The sequence below is a fragment of the Hemiscyllium ocellatum genome, chromosome 42 (genome assembly GCF_020745735.1).
Source record: "Hemiscyllium ocellatum isolate sHemOce1 chromosome 42, sHemOce1.pat.X.cur, whole genome shotgun sequence".
Taxonomy (NCBI): domain Eukaryota; kingdom Metazoa; phylum Chordata; class Chondrichthyes; order Orectolobiformes; family Hemiscylliidae; genus Hemiscyllium; species Hemiscyllium ocellatum.
In genome coordinates this window covers 9,184,492-9,200,982 of record NC_083442.1, presented here as the reverse complement: position 1 = coordinate 9,200,982, position 16,491 = coordinate 9,184,492, and the positions used below count along the sequence as shown (strand labels likewise).

Below are 16,491 nucleotides of genomic sequence, written 5' to 3'. Positions count from 1 at the left end.
GTCTATCCTCAAGTTGTTCAAAATGTCCAACACCTCTTCCTTCCTAACAAGTATCTCTTCTAGCTTACCAGTCCGTTTCACACTCTCCTCTTCAACAATACGGTCCCCCTCGTTCGTAAATACTGAAGAAAAGTACTCATTCAAGACCTCTCCTATCTCTTCGACTCAATACACAATCTCCCACTACTGTCCTTGATCGGACCTACCTTCGTTCTCGTCATTCTCATGTTTCTCACATACGCATAAATGCCTTGGGGTTATCCTTGATCCTATCCGCCAAGGATTTTTCATGCCCTCTCTTAGCTCTCCTAATCCCTTTCTTCAGGTCCCTTCTGGCTATCCTGTATCCCTCCACTGCTCTGTCTGAAACCTGTTTCCTCAACCTTATGTAAGCCGCCTTCTTCCTCTTTACTAGACATTCAACCTCCCTCGTCAACCAAGGCTCCCTCACACGACCATTTCTTTCCTGCCTGATGAGTACATACATATCAAGGACACGTCGTATCTGTTCCTTGAAAAAGTTCCACATTTCCACCACATCCTTCCCTGACAGCCTATGCTCCCAACTTATGCTCCTCAAATCCTGTCTTACAGCATCGTAATTTCCCTTCCCCCAATTGTAAAATCTACCCTGTTGTGCGCACCTATCTCTGTGCGAAGATTTGTAGCTCGGGTGCTCGTTGTTGTGGTTCTGTTCGCCGAGCTGGAAGTTTTTGTTGCAAATGTTTCGTCCCCTGGCTAGGAGACATCATCAGTGCTCTGGAGCCTCCTGCGAAGTGCTTCTTTGATGTTTCTTCCGGTATTTATAGTGGTCTATCCTTGCCGCTTCTGGGTGTCAGTTGACCAAACTGACAACAGGACGCAGCAAGGACAGACCACTATAAATACCGGAAGAAACATCAAAGAAGCGCTTCGCAGGAGGCTCCAGAGCACTGATGATGTCTCCTAGCCAGGGGACGAAACGTTTGCAACAAAAACTTCCAGCTCGGCGAATAGAACCACAACAGCACCTATCTCTCTCCATAACCAAGGTGAAAGTCACAGAATTGTGGTCACCATCACCAAAATGTTCACCCACTAACAAGCCCATCACTTGTTCCAGTTCATTACCGAGTACCAAATCCAATATGGCCTCCCCTCTGGTTGGACAATCTACATACTGAGTTAGAAAAGCTTCCTGGACACACTGCACAAACACCGCCCCATCCAATCTACTTGATCTAAAGAGCTTCCAATCAATATTTGGGAAGTTGAAGTCGCCCATGACTACGACCCTGTGGCTTCTGCACCTTTCCAAAATCTGTTTCCCAATCTGTTTCTCCACATTTCTGCTGCTATTGGGGGGCCTATAGTAAACACCCAACAAGGTGACTGCACCTTTCCTATTTCTGACTTCAGCCCATACTACCTCCAAAGGCAGATCCCCCTCAAACTTCCTTTCTGCAGCCGTTATACCATTTCTAATTAGCAATGCCACCCCCCCTCCTTTTTTACCACCCTCCCTAATCTTACTGAAACATCTGTAACCAGGAACCTCCAACAACCATTCCTGTCCCTCATCTATCCACGTTTCCGTGATGGCCACAACATCGTAGTCCCAGGTACCGATCCACGCCTTATTTCTGATACTCCTTGCGTTGAAGTATACGCACTTGAGCCCATCTCTGTGTCCGCAAGTATTCCCTGTCAGTGCTACCTTCTCCACAGCCTCCCTACATTCTTGGACATCCTGACAAACAGCTAGCCTACTTGCTGGACTACAAGTCCGGATCCCATCCCCCTGCCAAATTAGTTTAAACCCCCCCGAAGAGTGCTAACAAACCTACCCCCCAGGATATTGGTGCCCTTCTGGTTCAGGTGCAACCCGTCCTGTTTGTACAGGTCCCACCTTCCCCAGAATGCAGTCCAATTGTCCAAATACCTGAAGCCCTCCCTCCTACACCATCCTTGCAGCCACGTGTTCAACTGCACTCTCTCCCTATTCCTTGCCTCACTGTCACGTGGCACTGGCAACAACCCAGAGATGACGACTCTGTCTGTCCTAGCTTTTAGATTTTTTAGATTAGATTACTTACAGTGTGGAAACAGGCCCTTCGGCCCAACAAGTCCACACCGACCCGCTGAAGCGAAACCCACCCATACCCCTACATTTAGCATAGTCAATTCGCCTGACCCGCACATCTTTGGACTGTGGGAGGAAACCGGAGCTCCCGGAGGAAACCCACGCAGACACGGGGAGAACGTGCAAACTCCACACAGTCAGTCGCCTGAGTCAGGAATTGAACCCAGGTCTCTGGCGCTGTGAGGCAGCAGTGCTAACCACTGTGCCACCGTGCCGCCCCAGCCTAACTCCCTGAGCTCTTGAATGACCTCCCCACCCCTCTTCCTACCTATGTCGTTGGTGCCAATGTGTACCACGACTTCTGGCTGCACACCCTCCCCCTTAAGGATTCTGAAGACACGGTCCGAGACGTCTCGGATCCTGGCACCCGAGAGGCAACAAACCATCCGAGAGTCTCGCACATGTCCACAGAACCGCCTGTCCGTCCCTCTAACTAGAGAGTCTCCTATAACTAGCGCTCTCCTCCTCTCCCCCTTTCCCTTCTGAGTCTCAGAGCCAGACCTCACGCCACAGACCTGGTCACTGCAGCTTACCCCTGCATAGCTGTCCCCCCCAATGTTAGTCAGACATGACTTCCCTTAATAAATTGAAGACTGTTCTTGATTAGTCCCTTCCTTACCAAATACAGATGAATTATGTCCTTTCAGTCATGTCCCGACCACTAAAGTTAGATTGACTGGCCTGTGATTTCCTTTACTCCCTAATTGAAAGCAGTTTTGTGACGATGTTGCTCCTTTAACAAGGTTATGCTGTCCTTGGCTTTTTTTTTTCCAGAGTAGTCCTCAAAGCAGCAATTTCAAAATATCTAATTTTGAAGGGTTTTAGGGCCAATTTTGGTTATAGCTAAAAGATACTGCCTCAGATAAAAGACATTCAAATTAAATAAAAACTTGTACAATAACAGGGGAGTGGCCAGTTCTCCCAGCTCAGGTTTTCTATGGTTTGGTTTTTAGCAGGCTGGCTGTTCACTGAAAGCAGTCAGTTGCGAAGCTGCTGGATTCGGAGAAGCAGGTCCATGCTGATCCTCTCTCCCTCTCTCTCTCTCTCTATCTCTCTGTCTCTCTCCCCTGTAAGTACCTGTATTTCATTTTTCCCTTTTTGACAAGGGATGTTTATGGAGATTGTTGCAAGTATTTGGAACAGCATCATTAAGTTGGGATAACCTGGTGGGTTTTCGGATAGCTTAAGCTATTCTTTATTCTGTTCTCTTCTGTTTGTGTTTCATTTGGCAATTTTGTCAATTAATTCTGTTTTGTTAAAAATTTGACTAGCGGCATCACTCCTGGAATATCCATTCTACACCTGCTTAAAACTAGCAAAGTTAGGGTCTGGGCTATTTGAAATGTTTTGAAGGGTTCTGGCCTGGCTCATAACAGTATCATACTGGCAATCCTCCAGCCCTCTTACAATTCTCCTGTGGCCAGGGAGGAATTTGAAAGACAGTGTTTGCTAACACTGACAACTTTGATCAACTATGCATGTGCATCCATTGGGGATCACATGGTTTCTAGCACTGACCTCATCACATAGACTTTATGTGTGACATTACTGCACAGTGCAGGCAAGTGCATAATTTTTAAACTGGGCTTCAGTAGTGGGGAGAGGGATGAGGGATGCCAGTGCAGTTTAGGGGTGATGGGGAATTTCCAGAATGAGAATGGAAGAGAAAGAGAGCGCAGAATTGTGGTTGACAAGGAGAATCCATGATGCCCTCTCCCACCTCTGTCTCCTTTCTGCATTCCTCACAACTCTTAGGCTCTCCTTTCTTCCCCACCCCTTGCCCTATCCTCCCAGATTCCAATCATTGTCTTTTAAAAGTAGTATGGTGAGAGTTCAAAGACAGCATGTTCCTCTAACAGTGAAGGGTAGGGCAGCAAGTCCAGGGAACTGTGGATGTCATGGGATATTGAGAGTTTGAAAAGGAAACAGAAAGAAGTATATGTCCATTACAGAGTATTAAAACGGGAGAGGTCCTTCAAAAGTGTAGGGGGCTGCATGCAAAGCAACTAGGAGGGCAAAGAGGTGGCCATGAAATACCCTTGGCCAATAGGATTAAGAAAAACCCCAAAGGATGTTATAACTATATTAAGAGTAGGAGGATTAACACGGGGAAAAAGTAGGAGCTCTTAGAGAACAAAGGGGCACTGTATGAGGAGTCAGAGGACATAGGTGAGGTCTTAAATGAATATTTCTTATCTGTTTTCAAAAGGAGAAAGACGTTGTAAACTAGAGATTTCAGATGGAATGGTGAGATTAATAGAGGTTTTAGTGACCTTAAAGAAGCATAAATCTTGATGGGATGTATCCCAGGCTGCAATAGGAAACAAAGAAGGAAATTGCAGGGGCCTGGGCAGACACACAGGTGAAGTGCCAGATACCTGGCCAATAGCTCATGTGATTCCCATGGTAATTGCATATCAGTTAGTCTGACATCAGTGCTGGGGAAATTGTTGAAAAAAGTGCTGAGGGGCAGGATTAATCAACAGTAAATTGATCGGGGATAGTCAGCATGTATTTGTTAGAGGGCGATCCTGTCTGACTAATTGAGTTTTTTCAAAAGATGACTAAATATATTGACCAATATATATCTCACCTTCCTCCAGTGTTCCCCAGCATTACAGATACCTGTCTTCAGTCAATTTGATTCACTCCATTTGATATCAAAAAAGTGGTTGGAGCACTGGATACTTGTTATGGATCAGGCCAGACCCCCTCAAAATCTTTCAAAACAGTAGCCCAGAGCCCAACTTTGCTAGTTGTTTTAAGCAGCTTAGATTAGATTAGATTATTTACAGTGTGGAAACAGGCCCTTCGGCCCAACAAGTCCACACCGACCCGCCGAAGCGCAACCCAACCATACCCCTACATTTACCCCTTACCTAACACTACAGGCAATTTAGCATGGCCAATTCACCTGACCCGCACATCTTTGGACTGTGGGAGGAAACCGGAGCACCCGGAGGAAACCCACGCAGACACGGGGAGAACGTGCAAACTCCACACAGTCAGTCGCCTGAATCGGGAATTGAACCCGGGTCTCAGGTGCTGTGAGACAGCAGTGCTAACCACTCAGTGGTTAGCACTGCTATCTCACAGCGCCTGAGACCCGGGTTCAATTCCCGATTCAGGCGACTGACTGTGTGGAGTTTGCACGTTCTCCCCGTGTCTGCGTGGGTTTCCTCCGGGTGCTCCGGTTTCCTCCCACAGTCCAAAGATGTGCGGGTCAGGTGAATTGGCCATGCTAAATTGCCTGTAGTGTTAGGTAAGGGGTAAATGTAGGGGTTTGGGTGGGTTGCGCTTCGGCGGGTCGGTGTGGACTTGTTGGGCCGAAGGGCCTGTTTCCACACTGTAAGTAATCTAAAAGCAGGTGTAACATGGATATTCCAGGAGGGATACAGCTTGCTATCCACTTCGTTTTAAACAAAACATAATTTATTTGTAAGATTACCAAATGAAACACAAACAAAAGAGAACAGAATAACTTTAAGCTATCCAAACACCCAACAGATTATCCCACCTTAATGATGCTGTTGCAAATTCCTGCAATAATCCCCATAGATGCCCCTTGGCAAAAAAGTTAAAATCAAATACAGGGTCTTACAGGAGAGGGATGGCAGAGAGATTCAACATGAAACACCCTCCTCCATTTATCTGTTTCTTTGACCAGCAGCCTCAAAATTGATTGACTTCTTCCTCTCAACAGCTAGACTGTTAAAATCTGAACAAACCAAACCAAACCAGACAAAAGCTGAGCTGGGAGAACTGGCTGCTCCTCTTTCATTGTACAAGTGTTTTTTTTAAACTTAGCTATAAACAATTTGGCCCTAATTCCCTTCAAAACTAGACATCCCAGAACCTGTGTCCTTATGACCTCTCTGAAAAAAAAACCTGGTCAGAGATGGGTTCCATCAGGATCACTCAGCTCCTGACCTCATTACAACCTTGGTTCAAACATGGGCAAAAGAACTGAATTCCAGAGGTGAGGTGAGAGTGTCAGCTGTTGGCATCAAGGCTGCATTCGACAGAGTGTGACATCAAAGAGCCCTAGCAAAACTAGAATCAATGGGTATCGGGGGCAAACTCTCCGGTGGTTGGAGTCAGACCTGGCACATAGGATGATGGTCGTGGTTGTTGGAGGTCAGTCATCTCAGCTCCAGGACATCTCTGCTGGAGTTCCTTAGGGTAATCTCCTGGCAAAACCATCTTCAGCTACTTCATCAATGACCTTTCCTCCATCATAAGATCAGAAGTGTGGATGTTCGCTGATGATTGTGTAACGTTCAGCACCATTCACGACTTCTCAGATATTGAAGTTGACCTTGTTCAAATGCAACAAGATCTGGAGAATATCCAGGCTTAGACTGACAAGTGGCAAATAATATTCGCACCACACAAATGCCAGGCTATAATCATCACTAATAAGAGACTATCATCACCAATGGCGTTGCCATCACTGAATACCCCGTTAATAACTTCCTGGGGTTTGTCATTGACCAGAGACTCAACTGGACTCACCCACATAAACACTGGCTACAAGAGCAGGTCACAGGGTCTAGGAATGCAGCAGCGAATGACTTACCTCTTGACTTTTCAAAGCCTACCCACCATTTACAGCACAAGTCAGGAGTGAGATGGAATATTTCTCACTTGTCTGGATGGGTGCAGCTTCAGCAACATCAAGAAGCTTGACACCATCCAGGACAAAGCAACTCACTTGACTGGTACCACACCCAGTAGCATTCACTCCCTCCATCAATGATGCTCAGTAACAGAAGTGTGTACAAGATGCACTGCTGAAATTCACCAAAGATCCACAAACAACATCTTCCAAATCCACAATCACTTCCATTTAGAAGGGACAAGGGCAGCAGATACATGGGAACATCACCACCTGCAAGTTCCCCTCCAAGCCACTCACTGCCCTGGCTTGAAAATATATTCTATTTCTTTACTGTTGCTAGGTCAAAGTCATGGAATTCACTCCGTATTGTTATTGTGCGTCAGCCCCATAGCAGCTGGACTGCAACAGTTCAAGAAGGCATTTCACCATCATCTTCTCAAGGGCAATTAAGTCCAGGCAATTCATGTTGGCCAGCCAGTGATGACAACATCCCATGAGAAAAATTGACTGGCAGCTTGCCTTTATTGGCTTTAGATGTTTTAGACAAGATTGGGAGGTGATGTAAAAGAGGTGGGAGAGTTGCGTTACTGATAAGTCAGATTATCACCATTGTACTGATGGAGGACACCTTTTAGGGCTCATCTAGCAAGGCCACATGGGTAGAACCCCGGAAAAGGAAGTGTGCAGTCACTTTGAAGGGATTGACCTAAACACCTTCCAACAGGCAGCAGATGATAGAGTAACAGATATGCGGTCACATCATAGGAAATGTATTCGCAGCAAGGATGTTAATGTGATTTTAACTTATATGGGCTGGGACTCACTTAATGCCAAGGACTTGAATGGGGGCATGTGGGTTGAGGATGGAATTTGTTGGTTTTTTTGAAACTATGTAAATAGTCCAATTAGAGAAAGGGTCATACTAGACCTGGTATTGGGGAATGAGCATGGCCAAGTTATCCAGATTTCAGAGGGGAAACATTTTGGGAACAGTGACCATAATTTTGTAGGTTTTAAATTACTTATGGAAAAGGATAAGAGTAGTCCTTGGGCACAAATTCTAAATTGGGGGAAAGCTAGCTAACATAATATCAGGCAAGAGCTGGAGAATGTAGATTGTGAGCAGCTGTTTGAGGGTAAGTCCACATCCGGCAAGTGGAAATCTTTTAGAGACCAGTTGATTGGACTTCAGGACCAGTATGTTTCTGTGATGAGAACATAGTTAAAAAGAAAAAGATAGCTAGAAAGAACTCAAACAAGAAATTAGGGGGATGAAAAAGGAGCCTTGAAATGTCTTTGGTAAGCAGAATTAAGGAAAATCCCAAGGTGCTTTATAGCTATATAAGGAGCATAAGAGTTTAAGAAGGGCAACAGGTATTTGGAAAATTACACAATGGTGAGCCTTACATTAATGGTAGGGAAATGATTGGAGAAGGTTCTTCGGGCTGTGATTTACTCATATTTGGAAAAATATGGACTTAGTAGTGATAGGCAGCAAGGCTGTATGTGGAGAACAACTTGTCTCACAAATGTGATTGAGTTTTTTGAGGGAGTGACAAAGATGATAAGGACAGGACAGTAGATGTTGTCTATGTAGACTTTAACAAGGCCTTTACAAGCTCCCTCATGGCAAGCTGTTACAAAAGGTGAAGTCACATGGGATTTGCAGTGAACTGTTAAGATGGCTGCAAAATTGGCTTAGTCATGGAAGGTAGAGAGCAATAGTAGGTGATTTTCTGACTGGAGAACTATGACCAGTGGTGTTCCACAGGGATCAGTGCTAGGACCATAAAGGAGAATGTAGATGGCCAGGTTAGTAAGCTTGCAAACAGCACAAAGATTGAAAGAGCTGCGGATAGTGAGGAGGATTACCAGAAGATACAGCCAGTGTAGATATGCTGGATACTTGGATGGAGAAATGGTAGGTGATGTTTAATACAGGCAAATGTGAAATGATGCATTTTGGAAGATCTAATACAGGAAGAAAGTACACAGTGAATGGCATAATCCTTATTAGCATCAACATACAGACAAATCTAGGTGCACAAGTTAAGTTAGCTGCAAGTGGCAATATGCGAGGCATGGATAGGGTAAATAGGCAAAGTCTCTTCCCTGGGGTCGGGGAGTCCAGAACTAGCGGGCATAGGTTATAGAGTGAGAGGGGAAAGATGTAAAAGAGATTTACAGGGCAACTTTTTCACACAGAGGGTGGTACATGTATGGAATGAGCTGCCAGAGGAAGTGGTGGAGGCTGGTACAATATAAGAAGCATTTGGATGGGTATATGAATAGGAAGAGTTTGGAGGGATATGGGCCAGGTGCTGGCAAGTGGGACGATATTGGGTTGGGATATCTGGTTGGCATGGACGGGTTGGACGAAAGGTCTGTTTCCATGCTGTACATCTTTATGGCTCTACAAGTGGATAAGGTGACCAAGATGGCATATGGCATGCTTGCCTTCATCAAGTACAAAAGTTGGCAAGTCATGTTGCAGCTGTATAGAACTTTAATTAGGCTACACTTGAAATATTGTGGACAGTACTGGTCGCCACACTACTATAAGGATCTGGAGGCTTTGGTGAGGGTACGTAAATGGTTCACCAGGATGTTAGAAACAAAAACAGAAATTGCTGGAAAAGCTCAGCATGTCTGGCAGCATCTGTGGAGAGAAATCAGAGTTAACATTTCAGGTGCAGTGACGCTTCCTCAGAACAGCGTGGAAGGTTGGGGGGGGGGGGGGTGGAGTCTGATAGAATGTTTGCAAAATTATGAGATGCAGGGATAGAATGGATAGTCAGATTCTTTTTCCCAGAGAAATGTGCATTACAAAGGGATATAGGTTTAATATAAAAGGAATAAGTTTAAAGGAAATTGGAGAGGCACATTTTGTTTTTAGTGTGTGGTAAGTATCTTGATTGCACTGCCAGAGGTGGAATCAATAGCAACATTTAATAGCACTTAGACAGATCTATTAATAGAAAGTTACATACTTTGTAAAGGCAAAAGGTTTTTTGTTTAGAAAGACATCATATGTTGACTCAAAGAGTCAGTTCTTGCGTTGTACTGTTATTTTTGTGTGACCATATCTATAACTTGGATGTAGGTTTGCTTGCTGAGCTGCAAGGTTCATTTCCAGATGTTTCGTTACCTTACTAGGTAACATCTTCAGTGGGTCTCAAGCGAAGCAATGCTGAAAATTCATGCTTTCTATTTATATGTTTGGGTTTCTTTGGGTTGGTGAAGACATTTCCTGTGGTGAAGTAACTTCCTGTTCCTTTTCTCAGGGGGTGGTAGATGGGGTCTAACTCGATGTGTTTGTTAATAGAGTTCCGGTTAGAATGCCATGCTTCCAGGAATTCCCATGCAAGGACTGTACCAAATGCTACATTGGACAAACAGGCAGAAAACTAGCCACCAGGATACATGAACACCAACTAGCCACAAAAAGACGTGACCCTCTCTCACTAGTATCCTCACATACGGATGAGGAAGGACACCATTTCGACTGAGACAACACATCCATCCTAGAACAAGGCTGAAAATGCGCTGCTGGTTAAAGCACAGCAGGTTAGGCAGCATCCAAGAAACAGGAAATTCGACGTTTCGGGCCAGAGCCCTTCATCAGGAATTCCTGATGAAGGACTCTGGCCCGAAACGTCGAATTTCCTGTTCCTTGGATGCTCCCTAACCTGCTGTGCTTTAACCAGCAGCGCATTTTCAGCTCTGATCTCCAGCATCTGCAGACCTCACTTTTTACCCATCCTAGAACAAGCCAAACAGAGACACGCACGAGAATTCCGAGAAGCATGGCATTCCAACTGGAACTCTTATCAACAAATACATCGAGTTAGACCCCATCTACCACCCCTGAGAAAAGGAACCAGAAGTGACTTCATCACAGGAAATAACATCACCACAGGAAATGACACCCCCAACCCAAAGATACCCAAACATATAAATAGAAAGCAGGAATTTTCAGCATTGCTTCGTCTGTGGCCCACTGAAGATGTTACCTAGTAAGTTAACGAAACATCTGGAAATGAATCTTGCAGCTCAGCGAGCAAGCCTACATCCAAATCCTCAACCTCGTGAATATCTATAACTACTTATACACAACCTAGATGCAGCAGAACCTTCAATTAACCAGCCATTGAACAGCTCCCATGACCACTCCACTTCATTACTCTTCCCACAGATTTGTTTATCTTTTTCTCCATTTGTTTGATGACCTACTGGATTTCTTGCAGCCATTTATTTTCCCTCATGGAAATTTTGAAAGACTGAAGCAATATTTTTACACCAACATGATTGTTATTTAAACCTAATTGCTGTCATTTAGAGCTGCTGTTGTAATTTTCTTGACAGTATGTGAAAATGCACTGCCTTATGCAGCTAATTATTGAGGGACAATAACAAATTATTAAATTTACAAAGGAACTAACTTGTTTTTCTGCAGATTCCTCCTGAACCCTTCAGCGTGTTCAGATGAGCACCTAATGCAGTTCAAGTTTTTAGGAATTCTTATGGGTGTTGCCATTCGTACAAAGAAACCATTGGATCTCCACTTAGCACCAATGGTATGGAAGCAGCTTTGCTGTATTCCACTTTCATTGGAAGATCTTGAGGAAGTGGACTTGCTTTATGTGCAAACACTTAACAGCATTCTTCACATTGAAGAAGGTGGAATAACTGAGGAGAATTTTCATGAGGTTAGTGTTTCATTAAATTCGATAAGGCCTATTTCAATTTTTGAAGGTTCTTTCTCCTAAGGAAACAGTGATTTTTTGAGCAATATTATTTAAGGCAAGGTTGTTAAGTTACTACTGATCAGCCTTGAGGTTTTTTATATTATTTTAAAATATTAAATATTCTATCCTTTCTTGATATTAAATATCCTTAAATATTCAGCTCTCAATCTTGGACTTCTGTTCTCAAATGGAGGACAGAATAAATTGGGTCTAAAGCTAATGAGGAACTGAATGTCAAGTTTAATGGTTTTGGACTTAAAATGGTTTTCATTGGAACTTCTTTAGCAATATGCTTCATGTACTTATTGATTCCTGAACTGTCATAGATTTACTTTTTGACTAGTTGCAGCACATCGCTTTGAAAAAAAAAACAGGGTGAGATGTTAATGCTTATGTTTGCTTTGTAAGGGCCATCTGATGTCTTTTTTCCCCCTTTTTGAACAGTAAACTAGAAAATGAAAGTTGAAGTGATTAATAGCTGAAAGTGCCAAGACAGTTTTCGCAATTGAAATTTGAGTAACATACACGCTAGCTGCACAATATTGTGTTATTTTTTGGTGCACTGAGGTGATTACCTACTCTCAAAAAATTCAGGAGCCTTTGAATTTAGGGAAAACTGCTTAATGACACCCTTTGGATTGGTCCAGCTACAGTTTGTTACTCAGAAATGTACAGAATCCTGCAAACAAGAAACATCTTTGAGTGAAAAAGAAATGAAAAGTCTGAACAGAAAGTGTTCTAATTCAAGTAAAGACAGAGGTTTCCTGGTCAGCTATTGAATCGAAAATCGACTATTGCTTTGAGGGCAACATTATGTCATCAACACTAAAAAAAATTCAAAGGAACTGAAAAACAACCCACCTTGTCCTTACAGCCTGAATGAGATAAATTTGTTTCTTCCTGTCTATATTTTTCCACTTATAGTATTTTGTCAAACTGTCTCTTTTGTCTGTCTTGTTTGTGAATGAATGAATAAGTTGTATTTTGAGTTTTAAAAGAACTATTATCTAAGTTGCACAGTAGTAAAGGATAACCTACTTTGTTTTTCACTGTTCAAGATCTAAATATTGCGCTCTAATTTGGAGAAAGGGTAATTTTGACAGGATTAGGCAAGAACTTTCAAAAGCTGATTGGGGGCAGATGTTCACAGGTAAAGGGATGGCTGGAAAATGGGAAGCCTTCAGGAATGAGATAATGAGGTTCCAGAAAAAGTTTATTCCTGTTCGGGTGAAAGGAAACACTGGTAGGTATAGGGAATGCTGGAGTACTAAAGAAATTGAGATTTTGGTAAAGAAAAAGAAGAAACTATATGTAAAGTATAGATGACAAGGTTGATCGAGTGAATCCTAAGAGTATAAAGGAGGATACTTCAGTGGGAAATCAGGAGGGCAAAAAGGAGACATGAGATAGCTTTGGCAAATATAATTAAGGAGAATCCAAAGGGTTTTTACAAATACATTAAGGACAAAAGGGTAACAAGGGAGAGAATAGGACCCCTCAAAGATCAGCAAGGCGGCCTTTGTGTGGAGCCACAGAAAATGGGGGAGATACGAAATGAGTGTTTTGCATTAGCATTTACTATGTTTCCATAGGATTTGGAAGATATAGAATGTAGGGAAATAGATGCAAAATGTCGATATTACAGAGGGGGAAGTGCTGGATCTCTTGAAACGCATGAAGGTGGATAAATCCCCAGGACCTGATCAGGTGTACCCTAGAATTCTGTGGGAAGCTAGGAAAGTGATTGCTGGGCCCCTTGCTGAGATATTTGTATGACACAGGTGAGGTACCGGCAGAGTGGCGATTGGCTCACATGGTACTACTGTTTAAGAAGGGTGGTAAGGACAAGCCAAGGACCTTTAGACCAGTGAGCCTGACGGTGGTGGGCAAGTTGTTGGAGGGAATCCTGAGGGACAGGTTGTATGTGTATTTGGAAAGGCAAGGACTGATTAGGGATAGTCAATATGGCTTTGTGCGTGGGAAATCATGTCTCACAAACTTGATTGAGTTTTTTGAAGAAGTAACAAAGAGGATTGATGAGGGCAGAGTGATAGATGTGATTTGTATGGACTTCAGTAAGGCATTCGACAAGATTCCCCATGGGAGACTGGTTAGCAAGGTTAGATCTCACGGAATACAGGGAGAACTAGCCATTTGGATACATAACTGGCTCAAAGGTAGAAGACAAAGGGTGGTGGTGGAGGGTTGTTTTTCAGACTGGAGGCCTGTGACCAGTGGAGTGCCACAAGGATCGATCCTGGGCCCTCTACATTTTGTCATTTATATAAACAATTTGGATGCGAGCATAAGAGGTACAGTTAGTAAGTTTGCAGATGACACCAAAATTGGAGGTGTAGTGGACAGTGAAGAGGGTTACCTCAGATTACAACAGGACCTGGACCAGATGGGCCAATGGGTTGAGAAGTGGCAGATTGGAGTTTATTTCTGATAAATGCGAGGTGCTGCATTTTGGGAAAGCAAATCTTAGCAGGACTGATACTCTTAATGGTAAGATCCTAGGGAGTGTTGCAGAACAAAGAGACTTGGGAGTGCAGGTTCATAGATCCTTGAAAGTGGAGTCACAGGTAGATAAGAGAGTGAAGAAGGCATTTGGTATGCTTTCTTTTATTGATCGAGTATTGAGTACAGGAGTTGGGAGGTCATGTTGCAGCTGTACAGGACATTGGTTAGGCCACTGTTGGAATATTGCATGCAGTTCTGGTCTCCATCCTATCGGAAAGGTGTTGTGAAATTTGAAAGGGTTCAGAAAAAATTTATAAGGATGTTGCCAGGGTAGGAGGATTTGAGCTATAGGGAGAGGCAAACAGGCTGGGGCTGTTTTCCCTGTAGTTTCGGAGGTTGAGGGGTGACCTTATAGAGGCTTACCAAATCATGAGAGGTGTGGATAGGATAAATAGACAAAGTCTTTTCCCTGGGGTTGGAGAGTCCAGAACGAGGGGACATAGGTTTAGGGTAAAAGAGGAAAGATATAAAAGAGACCTAAGGGGCAACTGTTTCACGCAGAGGGTGGTACGTGTATGGAATGAGCTGGCAGAGGAAGTGGTGGAGGCTGGTACAATTGCAACATTTAAAAGGCATTTGGATGGCTATATGACTGGGAAGGGTTTGGAAGGACAGGGGCCCGGTGCTGGCAGGTGGGGCTAGACTGGGTTGGGATATCTGGTCAGCATGCACGGGTTCGACCGAAGGGTCTGTTTCCATGTTGTAATCACTATGACTCTAAGAATTGATCACATGGAATCCAGGGTAACTTGGCACATTGCATCGAAAGTTGGCTTAGTGACAGAAGACACAGATAGTGGTAGCATATTGTTTGTGTAACTAGAGGTATTCTAGTGGTATGCTACTGGAATTAGCTTTGGGGTTTCTTATGCTTTGTGATTTTGTTAATATATGTATAGATGCGAATGTGAGGGAAATGATAAGTAAGTTTGTGGATGACACAAAAATTGGCTGACAGTGAGGTAGAAGGTCTTGGGTTACATGAGGATGTTATTGGGTCAGTCTGATGGGTAGATCAGTAGCAGATAGAATTTGAGCCTGATAAGTGTGAGGCAATATACTTTGGAAGAAGGAACAAGACAAAGGTGATTTGCCCATAGTGTTCAGGGATATTAGGTTAGGTGCATGAGTCAGGAGTAAATATAGAGTAATAGGGGAATGGGTCAGGGTGGAGTACTCTTCGGAGAGTTGGTGCGGAATTGCTGGGCCAAAGGGTCTGTTTCTACACTAGGGATTGTATGAAATACTTTTCACCCAAAGATGCACCACCTGGGAGAAACTACCCTGAGGGGGGTAACTTCGCCTTTATGAAGTACTGGGATGAGCACTTGGATGTCGTAGTGCTGGAATATGTGACTAGTGTGGATTTCATGTATTTTTGACAGTACAGACTCTATGTGCTGAAGCGCTTCTTCCATACTCAATGATTTTATCATCATGGAAAATCCAGAATTCAACTCTTGCTAAATTTTCAATTTTGTGAAGTAGGAGAATAACACTTGCCTTTGCATTTCAGATGATACCCCTTGATTCTTTTGTGGGTCAAAGTGCTGATGGTAAAATGGTTCCGATTATCCCTGGTGGGAATAGTATCCCACTCACCTTTTCCAATAGGAAGGAATACGTGGACAGGGCAATTGAATACAGGCTGCATGAAATTGATCGGCAAGTAAGTGAATTGAATTGAATTTATTGTCACGTGTACCTAGGCACAGTGAAAAGCTTTGTCTTGCGAGCAATACAGGCAGATCGCATAGTTAAGTAGCATAGATAAGTAAATAATAGGTAAACAGCAACAAAAACAAAAACACAGGTACAGGCGAATGTTAAGAGTTTTGTAGGTTCATTCAGCATTCTAACAGCAGTAAGGTAGAAACTGTTTCAAAAGCAGCTGGTGCGTGTGTTCAGGCTTCTGTATCTTCTCCCCGATGGTAGAGGTTGTAGAAAAACATTGCCAGGGTGGGATGAATCTTTGAGAATGCTGGCGGCCTTTCCTTGACAGCGGGCTTGGTAAATGGATTCTATAGATGGGAGGTTGGCCTTTGTGATTGGCCGGGCCAAGTTCACTACTCTCTGTAACAGTCTCCATCTCTGATCTTGAATGGTATAGTTGCCATAACAGGTAGTGATACATCCAGATAGAATGCTTTCGATGGCGCACCTATAAAAGTTGGCAAGGATATTCACCATCATGCCAAATTTCCTCAGCTGCCTGAGGAAGAAGAGATGTTGTTGGGCCTTTGTAACCTGTGCATCCACATGAAGAGTCCAAGAAAGCTTATTGTGGATGACCACTCCCAGGAGCTTGACACTCTCCACTCATTCTACCTCTGTCCTATTAATGTATAGGGGCGGCATGAGTAGCATCGTGCCAAAAGTCAATACCGAGTTCCTTGGTTTTTCTGGCACTGAGAGCTAGATTGTTCTCAGTGCACCATTTTCCCAGGTCTTCCACCTCCCATCTGTATTCTGTTTCG

General features: G+C 43.6%; 1 protein-coding gene across 1 annotated transcript in view; it reads left to right on the top strand.

Annotated features, from left to right (window-relative positions):
* Positions 1 to 16,491, top strand: part of herc1 (HECT and RLD domain containing E3 ubiquitin protein ligase family member 1) — a 445,291-nt gene that overhangs the window by 422,243 nt on the left and 6,557 nt on the right. The window contains exons 75-76 of the mRNA XM_060853924.1: positions 11,200 to 11,452; positions 15,531 to 15,683. Of these exons, the coding sequence (XP_060709907.1) occupies positions 11,200 to 11,452; positions 15,531 to 15,683 (406 nt within the window). The remainder of the gene's footprint in view (positions 1 to 11,199; positions 11,453 to 15,530; positions 15,684 to 16,491) is intronic.